This window comes from Natrix helvetica (genome assembly GCF_964273705.1).
Source record: "Natrix helvetica genome assembly, chromosome: 1".
Taxonomy (NCBI): Eukaryota; Metazoa; Chordata; class Lepidosauria; order Squamata; family Natricidae; genus Natrix; species Natrix helvetica.
The window spans coordinates 57,184,857-57,206,590 of NC_138548.1; the positions used below are offsets into that span (position 1 = coordinate 57,184,857).

General features: G+C 38.6%; 1 protein-coding gene across 4 annotated transcripts in view; it reads left to right on the top strand.

The window, feature by feature from the left end:
• SYNDIG1L (synapse differentiation inducing 1 like) overlaps nt 1-21,480 on the top strand; it is a 46,857-nt gene extending 25,377 nt beyond the window's left edge. For 2 of the 4 annotated variants that reach the window (XM_081937250.1, XM_081937251.1), the window contains exons 2-5: nt 7,869-7,978; nt 8,308-8,771; nt 12,643-12,780; nt 18,909-21,480. In XM_081937250.1, the coding sequence (XP_081793376.1) occupies nt 8,355-8,771; nt 12,643-12,780; nt 18,909-19,067 (714 nt within the window). In that variant the 5' untranslated portion in view covers nt 7,869-7,978; nt 8,308-8,354 and the 3' untranslated portion in view covers nt 19,068-21,480. Of the gene's footprint in view, nt 1-7,868; nt 7,979-8,307; nt 8,772-12,642; nt 12,781-17,536; nt 17,744-18,908 lie in introns of all 4 variants that reach the window. The other 2 variants (XR_014173959.1, XR_014173960.1) reach the window with 2 other exon arrangements.
• Nucleotides 21,481-21,734: the final 254 nt, after the last annotated feature.

Below are 21,734 nucleotides of genomic sequence, written 5' to 3' on the forward strand. Positions count from 1 at the left end.
ATAAAACTTTCTGGAATTGGCAGCCATAGTTTCAGGCTCTATGTAAATAGCGAATGTCTTTGTGAGATCCTTAGTCTCCCAAGATTTGAAATGTGGTTATAAATTATTAAATGATATTGGTTAATTTGGCTTTAACTTACCAAGAATTTGTAAATATAAAAGCTCTGTAAATATAAAATCTTCAGAGATTATTTCTGGGCTGCTATGCACTAAGAAGAGATTGATACTTCTTGCACATAATGGGAATAATGTGGAAATAATGCACAGAAATAACTTTAACTACTAAAGGTTGCATTTGCATTTTCTTTATTTGCAGTTTACTTCTCTGTAACCCCACCAAATTTCCTGTGGGGCAATTTAACACTAATTCCTCAACAACAGACTCCCCCAGATACTATATAGAATGTGTTTTTCCTTTTGCAACCTATTCAAGAATGCAATTGGTACAATGACTCTAACATACGTAAAACTACATCCATCTTACCCATCTTCTCTTTCTCTCCATTCCCCCAATTAAATTAGCCTACTAACATATTCTGCAGAAAACAAAAGCTTGAGACTATTTTTTAAAAAATGATTGGCCAGAAATGTATCGCTGTCTGGATATCTGATATCATCAAACTAAAACCAGAAGATTTTCCCCAGAAGTATGAAAGAGGCACCATGGCAGCCATTCTTTAACCTGAGATATACAATTCTTATTATTTCTCTTTGCCATGTTGGCTGGATTTGGCAAAATAGAAATCCAAGATCCAAGAAAGACATGGAAGGTTACTCTGTATTGATATGCCAGGAACCAGCAGTGGGATTCACTTACCTTCCCTACCGGTTCACAAATGTGAGCGTGCATGCATGCTTGCTTCACTAGCACATGCCGCGTCTGTGCATGCATATTGCCTTCTGCGCATGCACAGTGCTTGCACATTACATTGGGGCAGGTAGGCAGAGCCTCCCTCAGTTGCCACTACCGGTTTGCCCGAACCAGAGAGAACCAGTACCATCTCTGCTAGGAACCCAGAAAATGCTTTACACTGAGTTAAGCCATTGCACTCACCAATTATCATTAACAGTGATTAGCAGCAAATTTCCTAAAGTTTCAAGCAAGATATTTTCATGCCCTTTTTGGAAATACCTGAGGCTGGAATGTGGATGTTTTGTATGTAATGCATGTGCTATTAAATTGTGTAGCTCATCATAAGTTTTAAATGACTATCATCTGAGGGATGAGTGCATCTAAACCCTGAACTGAGCCTCCTGTAACCCAACTCAGACATGTCATAAGTTGTTTTTGTCAACAACTTCACTTTTTAGAAAATGATGTTCAATGACTTGCCATCTCTGACCTTTTCTCATATTGAAAACAAAACAAAGTAATAGTGGCAGCTTCTTGCATCTAGAGACATTCTTGCCCTAAAGAATGATCTAAAATAAGTATTTCTGTCATCAGTGAAGAAAGACATTCTGTAGTTTTTTGTGTGCATCTGCCAGTGTTCTTTAATTGATTAGGCCTTCCTTTGCCAAGTTGACAGAGGGTTTGCAATGATGCCACACATTTGTTCAGCCTAAAGAATCTTCTGATCAATCTATATATCTCGACTTTTCAGACTGATTCTTCCAGTCAAATCCATCAAAGTGGTAGCTCTTCAAGGGTGCAAACATCCTTTCTAGTGGTGACACTGACCACAAGAAGAGTGGTATATAAATTTGATAAATAAATAACTTTTATCTGAAGCTTGAAACATTTTTTCAATTTTCCAAACCAGCCTATAATCCTGACCGTCTAAGGTCTTCTCACATTCAAGTATTTGATCTGAATCTGCTGAGCTTCCTAGTGCCTGCTATCTGGTAAGGAAATATTCAGTATAGCACATATTTTTAGTCAGATCAACTAAAGACATTTGTTTTCTGATTCTTTCAATATTCCACCTTTACATACTGTATTCAACTCAATTCTATAACAGAAGGGAATAATTGCTAGAAAAATCTTTCTAGAATCCTGGAAGATGATAACTTGCATACAATATTGCTGCAAAGAAACATAAGTGACTTTCCATGAATTCCCCAAAAGCTGAACTTGACATAAAACTAATATTAAATTTAACTGATAATTGATGGAAAGGGGATGGATGTCCAGTCTTCTTCATTTCTGTGCTACCTAAGGAAGATGGAAAGAGTGTTCTCTGCTCCATACTTAAAAAGCCAGCAAACATGATAGGGTGTTTCTTGAGCTTTTTTAAGGTGTACTGCCAAGACGTTTCAGAGATGGTATTCAGCAGGTTCTGACCAGTTCTGGAGAACCAGTAGCAGAAATTTTGAGTAGTTCGGAGAACTGGTAAATACCACCTCTGACTGGCCCCACCCCCATATATTGTCTGCATCTCGAGTCCCAGCTGATCAGGAGGGAATGGGGATTTTTCAGTAACCTTCCCCTGGAATGGGGAGCAAATGGACATTTTACAGTAACCTTCCCCTGCCACGCCCACCAAGCCGTGCATGCTTACCAAGCCACGCCCACAGAACCAGTAGTAAAAAAATTTGAATCCCATCACTGATGAGTTTCTATTAGACATGAAGTATGGAGTTGTTTACAAAAAATACTTCTCAACTAAGAAACTTTCTTCTTTAGTATTGTTTGCAGCTTGTTGATATTCAGGGGTGAAGAAAAAGAACCCTATATAAATGCATTGGCACTGGCAGATTTGCTGCATTGTATATTTAGAAGAAAACTTTGTTAAGAGGCTTCCTACATCTACTGTACTTTTCAAGTATACAAGAATGGTTTCTCCAGTGCCCACCGCCCCAGTTTTAGCTGCTTTGTGTCTAATCAAAACCTTCTAGTAATATTTTAATTTTCTTCAGTTATTGATATTGTTTTTTGTGACAATATTTTTCCATTCAAATGATTTCATTAATTTGTGCCTTAGCCTTCCCCCCCCCAAAAAAAACTATTAACAATGCTCTCCTATAAAGCACCAACAGAACATTGAAACATGCTGTAGCCAGCAAAATACTTCTGACAACTCCACAGAAGGCTCTTTATCAGTCCTTCAGGCAGCCATCAGTTCACACAATGATTTCCCATCTATCTCAATTTAAGACAATGCTGGCAGGAAATTGTCATAAACCCAGCTGCCAAGGACTTGTTAAAATATACAATTGTTTGAGCAAGAGGCATTCCTCTCCAACCTCTTTTGATTCATATGCTACAGATAAGCAATTTTGCTTAATAGCTGATCTAATGTTTTATTAAAATAAAATTTACATTTATATAAAAGTTATTGTCTAAGTCCCTTTCCTGCCTTCCTTCTGAAACCTCTTTACAATGAGCTGACAGTTGGATATCTTTGGACATATGACAATATAATAGTAAATTGTTATGAATTGTAATTCTGCTCCTGCTGAAGATAAGCACAAAGCTCTGTTGTAGCTGGTCTTGGTATTTTAAATGTATAAGCCCTATTTTGATGGAACCTTTTTACATGGCTATATCAAAAATCACTGTATATCATAGACTAATTTAGTAATTGACTAAAAATTAGTGATGCGATTCTTCTAAAAAATCCCATTTGCCCATTACCAAAAATATTTTCCCATACTTAAAATCACGATTTGCCAAAGCAATTGTGGGCCATCCAACTAATCAGAATGTGTGCAAAATAATCAAAATCTTGCCCTAGTGTGTATCTGACTATCTTTCTGTTGGCTTCCATTTGATTTTGCCTTTTTTTTAGAACTATTGATAACTATTTTTTTTTTCAAAAAAGAAGATAATACCATAGCTATTGGTTTTCCCAGCCCTACTTAAATACATTGGCTTTGCCAATGAATTACAATTCTTAGAATGTTACAATAATATGCAATATAATATGCTGATGTCATCAAGCTCAACTAAAAGGCACCCCAGATATGTGTTTCTTATAATTTATATGCACTGTCACTGCAAAGGGGACATTTGTTATAAATGTAGCATGGCACAGATAGAAGATGTTTCATGTCAAGCAGCTTTTCATTCCCTTTTCTTTCTTGATTTCCACTGTTTCCTTGCAAGTTTCTGTCAAAACACTGAAGAACACTCTAGTAGTCCATTAGCACTGAAGAACTCTTTAGCAGTCCTTTAGCATGCAAAATAGATCACGCTTACTGGAACCAATTGCAACTGAAAGGGCTGTAATTCATTGTGTTCCTCGCTTGTTTATCATGCATAGAAGGTTTCTTCAGGGGATGCCAGACTCAGATCTGTGCCGAGACCATCTGCCATTCACTGTAACTCTGCAGGAAGTTATGATCCAGCATAAAGAATGCACTATGCATTTACATCAACTACTGTTCTCCATCTCAAGCTGCCAAAAAGAAAGGGCAATGTTCAACACATTCTAACCATCATGATAGCTTTGACCTTCTCATCTTTTCATATGATTCATAGTCTGATTTCACTACCTGCCATAATGAGGCTGGCATAAGGACTCAAATAAAGTCAGTGTTCAGACAATATTCTGGCAGAGAGTAGAGAAGTACAAGCTCTCATGCCCAATTATGCTGCCAAATACTGTCATTTTCTATCAAAACTAAGGTAAGTCCACACTTTGTTCCACTTTCTAATGTCTATACTTTCCTTTTTACTGTGTTCTCAAAGAACTATGCAACATACAGCCCAGATCGTTAGCACTTTGATAATGAATTCCAGTATCATACATTTCAAATCTGTTGTTCTCCTGAAGCATTTTCATAGTCTGTTTATCAGTTTCTAACACAATATTAAGTAAGGTAGTTGCAAGAAATTGATGTAGTTATGTAGGACCTGGACAGTCCTGGGATGACATTGGATGATCTAAAGAAATGCAAGAGAGGAAACATAAATAAACCATTCATTTTAAATGTAAGGTTAAAGAAAAGGACTGATGTGCCAGGAATTCATAATCTCCAAATGCACTAACTATTTGGGAACCTTCCCCCCATGCCCCAAATAAACCTTCAAGACTCTTCTACTACTACCAATAGTGCTTTAAAATTACACCATTAGTAGAAATGTTCATGCCAGAATCCTCAACTATAGTTCTACCACCAGGCAGACTTTAGTAATTTCCAGCATTTTTTTTTCTTGGAACCTATTAAATACATTATGATGTGTTGTCTCCAACTAAAGCTTACAAGCCAAAGGAGCTCTTCATTCTGTTGGGCTTGTAACAGGCAATTGGACCCTTCTTTCAGCAAACCAGACTATAACAGATAGGTCCAACTTGTTTAGCATTCTGCATATCCTTGTGCCATTTGGAAAACTCGTATGCATGGATGGGTAGGCAACCAGTATTTATTACATAATTGTTACAACTCAGAAAAAGGTAAATAAGCATCCATATGAGTAGGAAATGGTAACCTGATTCTCCATAAAGCTTTCCAAACTGGCTGCCATTACCACAACTTCTAACAGTGAATTGCATAGTTTATGTGCTATATGAAAATATATTTCTTTCGGGGGATTCAGTCTCCTTGTAATTAGTTTGTGGGCGACCTTGAATTCTAACCTTGTGAGAGAAGGATGAAACCACTTCTCTGTATGTATTTATGCTGTGCTGATTTTATTGACTTTGTTATATCTCTCCTTGCCATCTTTAATGCTACACTAAACATTTCCAGTTGCCAATTGTAAGGTAGCTGTTCCAGGTCCTTATATATTTTGGATGCCATTTTGATGCCTTTTTAACTCTATAATATCCTTTTCAAGGTAGAAAGTATATTTTATATTAAGAGTTCTATCTGTAATCTCATGGCAACTATCCTAGACCCAAAGTGTTTTCAAACAACACAATTTTCACAGCCATCCTGAACAAAAGCAGAGTACCCACCAGCCTCACCTCTAGGTAGACATTATGCCAGGGAAAAGGAATTACACACAGAGAGGCTTTGTATCTGGGCCACTCCTCTACAAACTTCACAAATGGGAGAGACCTGGCAGAAACAGGTTATGACAGTTCTACTTGGAGGCAATTCTGGGAGCCAAGCCGCATAAGCTTTAATAGTTAAAACCAGCTTTTCAATTGGACCCGGAAGCCCATTGGAACACATGGCGATATTCATAAACGTCACTGTAACAATTGGCTACTATGTCCCATCTGCATCTCCAGCAGTAGCCATTCTAGGGGAACCTCAAAGTCATAGATTTGGTCTTTCAGAGGAAATATCATTCCATTAGAGTCAAAATTGGAAGTGATGGATTCCAGATTGTTCTATTTCAGTTTGTCCTATTCAGGCCTCCACATCTTCCACACATCAGGACAAGATTGCTAGATTTCCAGTTTGGCCTAGAGTAGAAATGTGCAACTAACTGTCATTAGCATATCACTGGTACCTCATTCCAAATCAATGGATGACTTCTTCAAGTGAACTTCCATAGATGTTAAAAAGCAAGGATGGGAGAGCTGAGTCCCTCTTGCCACTTTACAGGTATTTCAGTCTGGCCTTGAGTGGGGAAACAGTTGCTCAATCCAGGGAAAGGAGAAGGCATTAGAAAGAGACTCAGAAAAGCTCTGCTTTGACTGATGTCTTAAAAGGAGGCAGTGAAGGGTTTCAACAGACTTTCAAGATTCTGTTGATATACCCTACACCAATGAAGTAGCATTCCTGGAATTTCAATGAAGCCTGTTTCTTGATTTGGCCTACCTTGAAGGGCTGACACTCACAGTGACTGATGCTATTTGTTCAAGAAGTCTCGGAAGTATTACAAAATAGTGTCCCTGCTTTCAATTGTCATAGGTGATCCAGAATGATACTGTATCAAACACTGCCAAGAAATATAAAGTTGAGTTTCCCATTTATTTACCCAAACAACCATTTCAGTCCCAAGTCTAGGTCCGAACTCAAAGAGGAACAGATAATCCACTTTAGCCAGGATGCTTTCCAACTGACATCCCCAAACTTTACCCAAAAGAGGAAGTGGAAATGAAGCAGTGGTTCTCCAGTTGCTGGATCTGAAGAAAGTGTCTTTAGGAAAGACACTTCTCCCAAAGAAGTGACCTTTTAGGGGAGATAAGTAAGTAAGTAAGTAAATAGGCAAGCAAGTATTCTGGATCATGCGTTGCTCTAAGTCCCAAGAGGGACATGGAATCAATTGATACGTGATAGAATTGCACAAGCAAAAATGCTCCCAGATTCAAGATGTTGTTCCAGTTACATTCACTCAGCTCCAGTCACTCTTTCCAGATCCTATCCAGGTCCATTAATACCTGTGTCAGACTAGCCAACTCCTCCAAGTTGAACATAAGATTCAAATATGGCCATCCATATGGATTAGACTAGAGATTATCTAGAACAATCCAATGGTTGCCATTGAGGCCATGAATTCTTGATTCCTACCAAACCCCACCTTTATCAAGGAAATTGGCAATAAGATTGGGGAGCTCAGTAAGGAAACTTGCCAAGCAGCAGAGGGGAAAAACATGAGCAAGATCTCTAACTTTTGCTATAAAGCAATCAATTTCATTTGTAAAACAGCACTCTGGTTAAGCTTTGTAGCTGTGGCTGCTGAAGAACCCCAAACCCAGAAGGCAAATCTTGGACAAGGCCATACCTGGGTAGGTAGTATTAGTACATTTTGGTTATGCATGCCATGTCTGCTCATTTATGAAAAATCAGCTTGTAAACAAATGTGATCTTATTAGAAATCTGGAGCTAACCATAGCACCTTAAGGCCAAAACCATTAAATTTTACACACACACACAAACACACACGAGAGAGAGAGAGAGAGAGAGAGAGAGAGAGAGAGAGAGAGAGAGAGAATGTAACAAACCACAATATATTTTTATGAGAAAACCCACTTTATAATCTCATCTGAAAATGTCCATGTATTCCTCCTTTCTGTTTTTTTAATCAGATGCTCTACAATCCCATGGTACTTGAGATTTGTCCAAGGCTTTCTGAAAATTCCAAGCATATAACTCTTTGATCATCCATGTCTACACTGACATTCAAAAAAGCAAAAAGGTTAGTATGACATGATTTTCCTCTCTGAAAACCATGTTGATTTCTTTTTATCATGACTTGTTCTTCTGTATTTTATTTTTAGTGATTCTTTTGAACAGGAACAAAGAAAGAAAGGTTGATGTTTAGTTTAGATAGGGAGCTTCCTCAATTTTTATCTAAAGAGCATTGCTCAGGTGCCAAGGGTCAAGTACAACTTAGAACTTATCTGACTGCAGTCCTTGGATTTCCACTAGTACAGACTTCTCTATTATAGATATAATCATTGCTGAATTCATTAATTCATTTCTACAATTTATGAATCACTGGGCTTTCATTTGTTTTTTTTTCAGAACACTGATTTATCTTTAAAGCATCTGCCATTGAGTTTTAAAGGAAAATGGAAAGTGTGAGTGAACTTCAGAATCCACTGTTGGCCAAGAACAATGGACACCTTCATGGTAGCTGTACTTATCACCAGGATTACCATGGTCATCGTTGTCATGGCAAATTATATTCCTATATCTTCCAAAATTCAGGTAATGCAAGGACACACCAGTTGTTGGATGCCAGTTCTCTTCAACTGGCTGTTGAAGCGCTGTATGGTCCAAATTTCATTCTGGTGAAGGATGAAAGCAGTGTCAAAGTCAAGGACAACAAAGGTGACAATTGTGAGACAACCTTCATGGAAAACAAAGACCCATCTGCTGATGTTTCTGATGAGCAAGAAACACAGGGAAGATCTCTAATGGAAAATGATATCAAAATCCAGACAGTATCTTATGAAGTAGAGGAAGAGGAATTGCAAGAATACGAGGTAAACTTCTAAGGATTCATTCATAATATACACTCAGAAACTTCTGAGTACACATTCTTAGGACTAATTTTTAAATAACAATTCTAAATGTTTAATATAAAAACAATAATAATACACAAAATAGAGATTATATATAACACAATAACTGCTTCTTCCCAAGAGACATCTGTCTTGATTTCAGAGAATTAGAAATTAAAGCATAATTAATTAAGAATAACATGACTAAGACATTTTTTAGTAGCTTAGGACCTTAGAATCTAAATGTGGAATGTACTTAAATATGAAAAATGGCTCCATTACCAATACTCAGGAAAAATAATTTTCCAGTGAAATCCCAAATCCCCGACTAATAAATTGAGCATTCAGCTTGAGAGGAAAAACAAAAATACCTTTTAATTCAAGAACTTTTAACGTTAGCATTTTGCCTCTAACTGAGGGGAATGAGAGGATATGGCTTACAGAAATTATAAAATCCATTTTTCCTCCCAGTATGAAACTATAGTATTAAGAAGGGGTGGGGGGAGTGTATGAAAATGCAGCTGGAAAGAAGGTCAAATGAAAGTATGAAGGGAAGGACTGCAAAATACTTCATAAAAGGAAAACTTGGAGGCTGAGAATGCTACTGTACTTAAATGCCAAAGTAATAATAGATGTCCTAGAAATATTATAGCAAGGTAATGCAGAAGAAGCAGGTTTCAGTGGGAAAAAACAAAAAATCAATAGGATGCCAACTGCTTTGCATTAGGGGTGGAAGCTGACAGCAGTGAATGCTGTTCTTACTTTGTTTCAGTATTGCTATTACCATGATCATCACTATTATTATTATCATTGTAATTTTTTGTTTTACTAGTTCACACAGAGTTATTTAATAACAAAAGATTGTGACACTAAGTATGAATAATTAGAAAACAAGTTCAGATGAAAGGAGCTGAACTTTTTGCTAACCCATATATTTGACACTAAGCTATAAAAGCAATAAAAGTCCTTTAATATAGTACAACTCAAGCTGTTAGCATTATCTTCCTTTTTTATTTTCTAGAGGCCAGATTTCTGCTCAAATTATGGGAATTCTTAAAAGAGTTGCCCATAAAAATTGAAATCAATTATTTGAAGACGTGCATTTCAATATCTTTGCTCCTGATATAACAGTAAATTTTCCCCTTCCTTACACACCATCATTAGAACTAGATTAGTTTTGTATTCTGATTACTTGTTTACCTACAGACACATTTTATGCTTTTAGCCGCTATTGTTATGTAAGACTAGAAAAGACAGCCTTTGGCTAGTGAGATGGGTGAAACTTAATATTATAGGGAGGGGCAAAGGACATATAGGTGGGTTGATGATGCATGGTTTTAGAAACTGGGCAAGAAAAAAGCATCTCCTCACAAGTAAAAGAAATGGGAGGTAGAGAAATCCATCTTGGTCAGTTCCAGTGAAAGTAGAGTGGGAGGATGAGCTTCCGAAAAGATTCTTATTAATGAAAGGAATGGCAAGTGAGGCATGAGAGTGATATGGGTGCTTGTGTGAGTGGGAAAAAGGCTAGTCTAAGTGGTGTTTTTTTAATGCTTGCCCAAGAGTATCAAACATATATGGTTGGATAAGTGAAGATTTGCAGGTTGGCAGGACCAGAAGGTTGATCCTGAAGATATTTTTCTTGGTCATGGAATGACAGAAGCAGGCAACTGTTGGTAGATTTTTTTACCCATCATCTTCATTGCATTGGATGGTCTAAATTTGTGAAAACAATTTATAGTCCTATTTTGGTCAATAAAACCCTACAAGGCATCAGATACAGTGGTGGGTTTCAATTTATTTTACTACCAGTTTCCTAGTGTGCGCACGCACATGCAACACTTCTGCGCATGCGCTGAAGCATCCAGGCAGGTGGGCGGAGCCTCCCGCCACCACCACTATGGGTTTGCCCGATCCGGGGCGAACTGTCAGAAACCCACTTTTGATCAGATACCTGCAGCACTGTCTGCTAACATTGGAATCTAACCAGACAGGAAATTTGGGAAACAGCAAGGAATTCATATTCTTCTCTACCAGGATCATACTCTGAAGCAGCCTTCTCCCAAAAACTTCCTGCTGAGGTTTTATTATTTTTACTTATTTTATTCAACCTATTACTTCATCGTGTTTTGGTTTTCAGCTTTAATTGAAAAATTCCCTATCATGCCTCACTGCATAAACTTTTCCAAAGATCATCTTTCCCAAGGAGAGCAAGCTAATCTGCTTTGTAACCTTTTAGAAAGAGAAGTAGCCAAATCATCATATGGCCTTCCCTTATGGAAGCCACAGGGTGCCATCCCAGACATAGGTGCCATTTTGGAAACAGCCACTACAGGATGACAACAGGCGAACTCTGTATAGGAAGGCCACATGGTAGATCAGCTGCTTCTCATTGGGAAAGATAATCTTTGGAAAACTAAGTGGAGCAAGGTATGACATTGGGAGACCCAAGGATGTGGGATCCAACAGAATGGGAAGCCATGCAAGCAGTGTCTCAGGTGGTGGGGGAGGTCCTGGGAGGCCTGGGGCAGGCCATGTGTGAGCTTTGGCAGCTCAGGAAGTGCAGGCCTCCACCCCATGTCACAGAGCCTCCCCCATCCACCAAGGCACCCTGTGCTCCACTAAACAACTCATGTAATCGCTTGACAACCACAATGGGGAAAATCAGCATTATGTCATTAAGTGCAGTTATCATGTTGGCACCTCATTTAATAACTTCCACCACTTATGACCATAATTCTGGGCTCAATTTGGGTTATAATTTGAGGATTACCTGTAATTGTTGAAAATCATTTGTCTACTATTGTCTGAATGAAATCCTACTAAAATCTATAAAATACTGTTAGACATTCAAACTAAATAAGATATGGACTGAAGTCAAAGAGACTTTCTCAGTCAGCCTTCTGATAGCATAACTACTTCCCTAGCAATGCCAGGTATTTTCATTTTTAAGACAGACACCAGTGGTGAAGACTATGCCAAATACTATCTTTTAGATCTCTGTTCTCAGTGGATTATTCGTATTAATGTCAGTTATGTGGCAAGTAAGGATCCTGGAGCCTGGAGGTTGACTCTATTCCTTGAGTTTGAGCTGGACTTACTGCCTTCTCTGTTGCAACACCTGCCCTCTGGAATAGTAATATGATTCTCACCCTGAAGATGTTCCATAAAGCACTGAAAACTTGGCTATTTTCTCAGGCCTTAGGACAGGTGGTAGGTGAGCTCCTGTAAGTTTTTGTCTGGCATGTTTTGTATGTTCTTTCTTGATGCATATCTTTTATTATTCTTATATATTCAAAAATGTGAAATCCCGTCATATGCATCGAATTCTTCCCAAGAACCTACAATATCACAATGTATCAGCACAGTACATATGTGGCTCTAAGCAGTGTCACCTTTTGTAATTGACTGATGGAAATGTTGTCAATGCACAGTTTTCTAAGTGCCATACAAGGTCTTTTGACATGGCACCCAGTGTGCTGATAATCACAGAGACCAATTTATGCCATAATCTTTCAATTATTCATTTTCAGAGCTTGATCTCTTTTATCATTATTATTATTATTATTATTATTATTATTATTATTATTATTCCATCTGTCTAGAAGAGTCTGGCATATCTACCTAATCCACCCAAATAAATAAAATATTGAGACAATACTACATTCCTCATTTGGGAAGTTTCCTGCCAGATAAAAATTATTCGCCTCCCAGATATCAGGAGAAATGCAATATGTTGTCAAGACAACAACATTAAACATGCATAGTGTTTGGATTTCTAGTCCTGCTGGATGCTTTGTGGGGCAAGCTTACAGTTTGCTATTGGTCATTGTTCTCAAATTAATTTACTTTCCAGAGTGACTCTTCAAGTGATAGCGAGAGTGAAGATAATTTTCTGATGCTTCCTCCACGAGATCACCTAGGCTTAGCCATTTTCTCAATGCTCTGCTGTTTTTGGCCCCTGGGAATTGCTGCCTTCTGTTTTTCTCAAGGGGTAAGAATGCACATCTACTAATATACAATATGCATGTATGTAAACTAGTCTTGGCTTACTAAATGTCTTTATATATGAATCCTACCAAGTCTAACTACTCATTGTTTCTATTTACTATTTCATAGTAATAAATCTAATCTAAAATTACTTGGGATTTTCCTGAGATACAAAATGCTCCCCGCATAGATTTTTTTTTCTTTAAAGAAAAAAACATAGCTAGGGTCAATGAGTGGCGGGGGGGGGACCACAATGTTGCTACTTATGCTAATGAACAATATATACATGAAATAATTGCTGTTATGTTACTTCCGTCTGACTTGTAGTTCTACTGACTTCTGTCTGTAGAAAGCTCAGATCTTCTGATGACTAATGAGTAATGTCTGTGTCTGAACAAGAGAGAAATATTAGACTTCTCAGTTTTGCAGATATCTAGATATCTGCTTGGATCTAAGTTAATAAACAGGTGAGACTCAGGATTTATCATCTGTTCTTTAAGAAATGTTTTTTTTTCCACTACTGTGGGCTTAATATCCTGAGGAGCATTGCCATCTGTATCTAACCTCCATGAGATCAAAAAGATTTAATGTATATCATGACCCAAACTCCATTCTTTCTTACTTTCTGATGTTGCATGCAAATACTTAAGAGGCAGGGTTTGTGTCATAATGTCCTGATGCGTATTTGTCATTTGCTCGCCTTGCCTCTTCATGAGGCTCATCCTCAGGAATATTACCTGTCTGAGTTACATGCAGGTATGGAAAAGACATGAAACCAATAGTGGACAGGGAGGAACCAGAGGTGACTAAACCTATTTTCCTCTTTTTCTCAAACACACACCTGCATGTATCTTTCTCACTCTCTTTTCTTCCCTGCCCGTCAAGAAAGAAGAATATATCTCTGTTACCAGAAATTGAAACAGCTATAGCAAAAACTTTTGAAATGTGTCTAGAACTGCATAAACGTACACCAAGGACTGCACATAGGCCTAAACCACAAGCTCTCCCGTCCCCATTTTAATGCAGTCTGGAGCCTTCTAGGATAGATATTACATTGTATTAAAGGAATTCTGAACAGTTGTGTTCAGAGTGTTCAAAACAAAGATAGGCCAAAAAACTGGACTTTTTAAATACAAAATAGCAAAATACCTCTTTACCATAGAGCTACTATGATCAAGGTGAGCATTATAATAATATACTGTCGGAACTAATACTCCTTTTCATATAATTACCTTGCTCATATCAAAGCACCATTCCTGAAAAATTATTTGGGACCAGAAGTAACATATCCAGTCTTACACAGCAATAACATTCCATTGCAAGCCTTTCATAAAGGAAGCATCCATTTAAAATTGAAGGCTGGCAATAAAAAATTGCTAATTGCTTTTCAAAAAAAGACTACAACAACCTATGCAGAATATCAATATTTCTGCATTCAAAACCATAAATAAACTTTGAAATCGTATAAAGTAGATGTAAGCATATTATCAGGTTAGCAATCAGATGGCGATCATCCTTTAGTAAAACGTTTTTTCCTCTTCAGTCTCAAACATGATAATAAAAAGAGTGTGAATATATCATGTTTAAAATAGAAGGATGCAAAGTGCTTGAATAAGTAATAAATAAGCAATATGACAGCCAGTTTGGTCTAAGACGCCAGGCTAGATTGTGGGAGACCATGAGTTCAAGTCTCGCTTAGCCATGAAAGCCAGATGGGTGCAGACACTTTCTCCCAGGCCATCTCACCTCACAGGATTATTATTGTGGGGAAAATAGGAGGAATGTTGGAATGTTTGCCACCTTGTAAAAATATTTTATAATGATGGGATGCAAATCAATCGATCAATACGCAGGTAGCCCTTGCTCACCAATCATTTGAACTTACAGCAGTGCTGAAAAAATGGAGTTGTGACTGAATCTTTAATTTTTGACCATTGCAGTGACCCCCGTCATCATGTCATAAAATTGAGCCAGCCTGCATCTATATCCATACCCCCTAATCCCTCCCCCCCCCCAGCTCACCTTCCTCATCTTTCCCTGACTACTGTCTCCCGGGGTCACCATCTGATCAGCATGGAAGGTGCTGCAACTCGGGGGTTTTATGCCACAGACTTGTGGCTCTAGGGTGCTTGACACAGCCCCTTGCTTGACACAACCTTGCACAGCCCCCATCTGCCTGCCAGCCCGTTTGCAAGGCACCTGTAACTTTCAACTTCCTGCTGGCTTCCTACTTGGTGGTTGAAAGCTAGCAAGAAGTTGCAAGTAGGTCCTTGCTTAACCACCCACAATCCTGACTTAACAATAGCAGTGGGCACTGCAGGAATTGCCACCACTAAGCCATGAGGTCATGTGATATGGTGCTGTACAATTGCATTGCTGAGCAACAGAAATTCCCAATTACCATTGTTAATAGACAACTGCCTGTAACATTGCCCCACAATGTATTATTTTATTCCATTTTATTTAATATCCAGTACTTAATAGGCCTGGTACCATTCACAAATTTTACTAGCAGCTTCTTGTTTCATAGGTTTTTTTAATAGGTTCCAAGACTGATTGTTAACAAGTGCACTTGTATCTTTTTAACCAGAGGGGTAAAATAGTTTGTCTGTTTCTTTTTAACCACCACTATATTCAGTTTAAGAAGTAATTTTCTTTCTGATGCTTATAAAATGTTGACTGATGTCAACAGAATATAACTGTTGTCTCCAAATTTGGGACGCTAAGCTTGAAATTTAGAGAGCTTGTTTTGAGATCTTCAACAATGGCCGTTAATGATGCTGTCCTGACCTGCTGGTTTGCTGTTTACTTTTTTAAAAAAATGTGGCTTTAATTGCTGAGGCACGATTAAGACTCAGCCTTCTTGCTTATAATTGCTTTCTAATTGAGAGATCAAATTGTCTCTCTAAAATATGTGCAAAATGCAATATGAAGCTTACTTTTTACATGTTCTTGCCAATTGGTTTCTACTGAAATATGCTATCAGATTGATCCTAGAGAAATTAAAATCTAGGAAAATAACAATATATAAATACAAGAATTATCTGTAAGTATTATTTTAGTCTTTCAGATTATTTAAATATGGGGTATGCTAAGATTCAACTCAACATTCTATATAGGTGTTAGACAGTGGTGGGTTCCTGCTGGATCGCACCGGATCGCGCGCGCTCCCTTTCAGCGCTCCACCTGGCTTGCGCGCTCCCTTTCAGCGCTCCACCTGGCTTGCGCGCTCCCTTTCAGCGCTCCACCTGGCTTGCGCGCTCCCTTTCAGCGCTCCACCTGGCTCTCGCGCTCCCTTCCGGCGCTGAAACCGGAAGTACAGTTTTGCCCGGCCCTGGCGAAGCAACGACGCCTGTCTGCGCTCCACCAGCTCGGCTGGGAACGGAGATGTTTCCTCAGCGGAGCGGAGCGCCTGGCGCTCCGCTCCGCTGAGGAAACATCTCCGTTCCCAGCCGAGCTGGTGGAGCGCAGGCAGGCGTCGTTGCTTCGCCAGGGGCGGGGCAAGACTGTACTTCCGGTTTCAGCGCCGGAAGGGAGCGCGAGAGCCAGGTGGAGCGCTGAAAGGGAGCGCGCAAGCCAGGTGGAGCGCTGAAAGGGAGCGCGCAAGCCAGGTGGAGCGCTGAAAGGGAGCGCGCAAGCCAGGTGGAGCGCTGAAAGGGAGCGCGCGCGATCCGGTGCGATCCGGGAGGAACCCACCACTGGTGTTAGATAGGGCAATGAGAAGGCAGACTCAGGTTTAACACAACAACAGCTCTTTATTACAACAGTCAAGTATGTACAATCCAGCAGCAGTTAGGTCTGACAGCTCTCCTTTTATAGGGAGCTGTCAGACCTCTCAACCAATCAGATTAAATCTCTGTTCCCGCCTGAACAGAGGACTGGAGTGGAAACCACGGTAGCTTGTATTAATATCTAACAATAGGAGTTTTATTATATCTATAATGTGTAGTTTGAAAACTATTTATAATACAACATTAAGCTATACAACAATCGTTTCAAAAAGCAATAGATTGAATGCAAATTCTTTTGCATTACTGCCATATTGTCTGAATGCAGAGTTCATACAGAAAAGTACCAAGAACTGGGCTGGGGCGGGAAGGGGGGGGACAGAGAGAAAGAGAAAGCCACCTTTCTTACCTCCTTTTCTCCTTTTCAGTCCCCAGTATTGCCTTCTCCTCTCTTCTAACCCTCAATTTAGAAACGAGAAAAAAAATCAGTCAAGATCACCTCCTTCTTTCCATCAATGGAGCCTCTAAATCAGAAACATCTTGGGGAAGGAAAGCACCTTTTATCTATAAGAAGCAGAGTCTGGAACCAACTCACATGCATAGACATACACAGACATACAAAATGCATTAGAGAGGAGCAATAAAAGAGCCTACTGGTAAAACCTTTTAACACTGCAACCCAATTGCTCCAGGAAAGAGAGACTCAGTAGTGAGCAAATGTGTACTTGTTTCCTCAGAGCTAATGATAGTCAAAATAAGACTTAAGTCAGTATTCTTCCTTTATTTTGAGCTTAGCTCTACCCATCAATGTGACACAGTCTCGCTCACTCTGCAGGAACCCACACTGAGGCCCTTATACCTCCCACCCAAAATGCCAAATATAATTTACAATGACCAATTAGCATAAGACACAAAATGTAGTTAGCAGCCATTTAAAGCACAAAGAGGATAGACTTTAGGGTCATCCATATCCAGACCAAAGTTGCCTTTACAGGTTCTGGTAGGGAAATAACGCCTTCTCTCTTATCCCAGCAGAAGACCTCCCAGGTGGAAAATTTACTAGACATACACATGGATTCTGCCAATTGCACCCATACCTGGATTAAGAGGCACCTAGGACTGTCACTGATGTTTGGCCATTTGCATTTGAACTATTGCATATGCCACACATGCAGCTATTTTTGAAAGCCACTTGAAGGCTGCTGCTGGTTCAGAATGCAGTGGAATGGATGGTTATGGGTATGCCATAGTATTTCTACCTAACACCTTTGCTTCATGAACTGATCTGTTACTAGTAGGCTTTCAGATGCAATTCAAGGTGCTGGCAGCTCTCGACAGGTGCTTGTTTTCATCTATAAAACCTTTCATGGTTACACGAAGGACTGTCTTCAGTAGTTTCTGCCCATCTTCATATTATCAGGCAACATACAGTGGTAAGCCTTGGGTTCCATCAATTCAAAAGGTTATCTGATGGACTACAGGAAGTGGACTTTCTTGATTGAAGTATCTGCCATCTAAAATGATGCCCTCCCTGAGATTTGCATCCCTCCCCCAGTCCTATTCAAATGAGTCCTTAAAAGCTCATTCTTCACCCAGGCCTTGGACTTGAGTGGTTGGTTGTGGTTACAAGGCTGGCTTTTTTTCCTGGATGCTTGGTTTTGCCTTATTATGCTATAATTGTTACATGTTATACACACAAATTGGAGTAGGCCTGCACATTTAAAAGATGTTCTTCTAGAATTGTCATTAAGAAACTGGCTGGGTTATGCTTCTTATATGAACACAACGTGTAAGTATTTTGGTGGCATTGGATCAATTCATTTCAAATGAAATATTTGTAGAAGCAATAACATACCATTACTGAAGGAATAGAGAAGTGTTGGACCAGGGAGGAATTGAACATTCCATATTATTTGGCAATGCAGCCAACAAACAGCTCTCAGCACTCCCGGAAATCATAGCCAAACTTTAATCTCTAATCCTTGGACAGGATGTGTGATATTGATTGACAGATAGATTGCAAAATGTTTATTTATCTTGCAATTGATTTATAATTTGTATATTAAAAAATGAGATGAGTGGAAAGAGAAAATCTTCACAGGAATCCTGTCAGCTTAGCTATATTGATTGACTCAAGCTAATCCAATAAAGTTTATCGCTGAGTGATGATTTGAACCTGGGTTTCTCTGGTCTACGCCAGAATCATAACTTCACATTAGTTTTCAATCTAAGACTATAATAGAATTAAATTGCTTTATTCATCTAATCCAGCCACAGTCAGAACTAATTTTCAGTAGACAAGAAAGATTCCTTTGCTGAAAAACAACTGATGTTATGCACTATAACAAGTTATAGTGAATAATATACAATACAGTAACCTAAGTATTTCTTTGTTTGTTTCCAGACAAGTAAGGCCATCTCCAAGGGGGACTTTCACCAGGCAAGCTCAGCTTCTCGACGGGCACTCTTCCTCGCTGCACTTTCAATTACCATCGGCACAGGGGTATATGTTGGAGTGATTGTAACACTGATTGCTTACCTTTCTAAAGGTGGGCATGTATAATAAAGACTGTTACATAAAATGCCCGTCATTCTTCCCCGATGGATAAACCTCCTGGATTAAGTGCTTTAAATGGCATAAAGGACAACATGCTTACAAAGACTGAAAAGGAGCTTTTTTTTCCCCCTCACACATTCAAATGAATTGTATAAACTTTTTTTTTGAATGAACACTGACCTACTTTGCATTATAGCCTGAAAAGCTATTTTTAAAAAAAAAAACACCTTCATGCAAAAATGAGTGCATGCTTGAACAGCCTGGATTTTGAGACTGCCGAGAACAAAAGAGGGAAATGGGATTTTTTTTTTAAAAAGTCTTCAGCGTGTTCTCAGACCAATTTACTTGTGAGCTAAACCTGCCATTTGTGAGGTTCAATTTCCTATTGGGACTAAGCCCCGGTCTTGTTCAGAGCACACGGTAAAAGAAAAGAAAATGGGGGACTGATCATTGAAAAACTTTCATTAGGGTATTTGTCAAGATGTTTCTATTTTGAGCCAGAAAATCTAGCTACAAGAGCAATTCATCTGTGAGTATCATACAAAGTCAGCTTTCCCCATAGCTCTCTTTCAGAGCCATTCTCATACAGCTTGCCTCTCCACCTAGAGTTCTCTTCTATGTCAGATTTTCCCTACAGTGTCATCTCATTCATCTTTGAAGAATCATATTCAGCTGTCACTTCAGTTATAACATAGCACCTGCTTTAAAGAAGAAACAGAAAAAGTATGTAATTATAGTCATTCTAATTGAACAGCTTTGGGGAAATCCTCTGGGCCTTCTATTTTTTAATTATGTTTTAGGATGCATATTACAGTATCAAATAGAATGAATTAATATTATTTCAGGTTTTATTATGACATGCAAAACCCAGCAAGAGATAATGCAGCATGATTACTTTTTAATCATATGTAAAAAAATTTATTCTGTGTGACATCATATGGAATCAACAGGTAGTTCTTGCTTAACTACAATAATTGGGACCAGCAACTCCATCACTAAGCAATACAATCGTTAAGCACAATGTCACTTGACCATGCTGGCAGTTATGGCAGTTCCAGTTGCTGTTGTTAAATGACTCCTGTGTGGTCATTAAGCATGACATCATATGATTACCATTTGTGACGTTCTGCTGGCTTCTTTGCTTGTCGAAAGCTGGCACTGAATGTCACAAATAGTGACATGAACAGAGGAAACTGTGACTATTATAGTTGCAAACCAGCCACCAAGCATCCAAATTATGATCATGTGACTGCTGGGACAGTCACAACTACAAGGACCCAGTCAAAAGTCTCCCCATTTGCAGCACTATTATAACAATTGCTAAACAAGTGATTGTTAAATAAGAAACACCTGTATTAAAATTTCCCACAGGTCAGATCAATTATTGGGATTAGTCCAGTTAAAAAGAGTTCTAAAACCACCAGTAACATTTCTACATAAAATGGCAACCCTTTAGTGTCTAATGTTGTACAGACACATACATAATTAAATTGCATACAGATTTTTGCTATTTCAGTTTTTATAAGTCCAGATATTTATTTCTATGGCTATTGCAGACACTAAGCCTAAATCAAATCAAATATGGGTAACATTGCAGTGATCTCTTCACACCTAAGAACAACCATCAAGTTTTGTTATTTCTTCATTTTGAGATTTTTAGGATTCTATTGGGTCCGCCATATGGTAAGTATGCATACATTTGTTAGTGAGATAATTCAGTATTGGAAGGATCAGTACATTGCATCCAGTTAAATATAATGTCATTTTTATTGTGTCTTAAATCTCCATTCTGAATCTCTCATTGCCCTTAGCCTTGGACTGAAAGAAAAGAATGCCATGGAAATAACTTGAAAGCTGATTTTAAAAAAAAAAAAAAACCTTGCCTGCTCACCGCTAGCAATGCTCCAGTAATACATAGTATGCTTCTGGGTGCCATAGAAGATGCTAGGATTACTATATTAAAATCTATTCCCATACAATCCATGATGCTTCTGTAGCCTCATGGTAAGAAGTTGAGTATGTCATAGTTAAATCATGGTCATCTATATTAGGCAGAATGACTTTCTCTAAATCAGCTTGCTCTTCACGCAGGATTTCTTTTAATAGCAGCCCACCTATGCTTTAATCTTCAGACCTCTTGAAAATATCATAGGCCTTTTCTATTCATGCAATCACTGGATAGTAAAAGATGTGTACAGTGCATTTTTTTAAAAAGAATGTATGTTCTCCTTTTTTATTATTGATAATTCAACTATTAAATGTTTTAATGTGCTTAGAAGCTGCCCCAATTTCTTAGAGATGGATAGTGTAACAATTGTAATATAAAAGTAAGTACATAATCTTCCATCATCAAAGCAGATAGTAAACAACAAACTGGATTCTGAACTGAGAAACAATGTGCAAAAAGTAGCATGTTCCTTTAAGGCAGTGCTTCTCAATTATTTTCTGTCATGCCCCCCCTAGGAAGAAGAAAACATTTCGCGCCCCCCCCCCCGCGCGACTGTAAATAGTATAATTTGTCTATAAAATTGTTATAAGTACACCTCTGCATAACATAGCACACCGGTCTTTCCTCCTCTCCCACCATAGTCACATGCTTTCTTTCCTCTTTCCCTCTTACTTGTCTATCCTTCCTTCCACCCTCCCTTCCTCCTTCCCTTCCTTCCTGCCTCC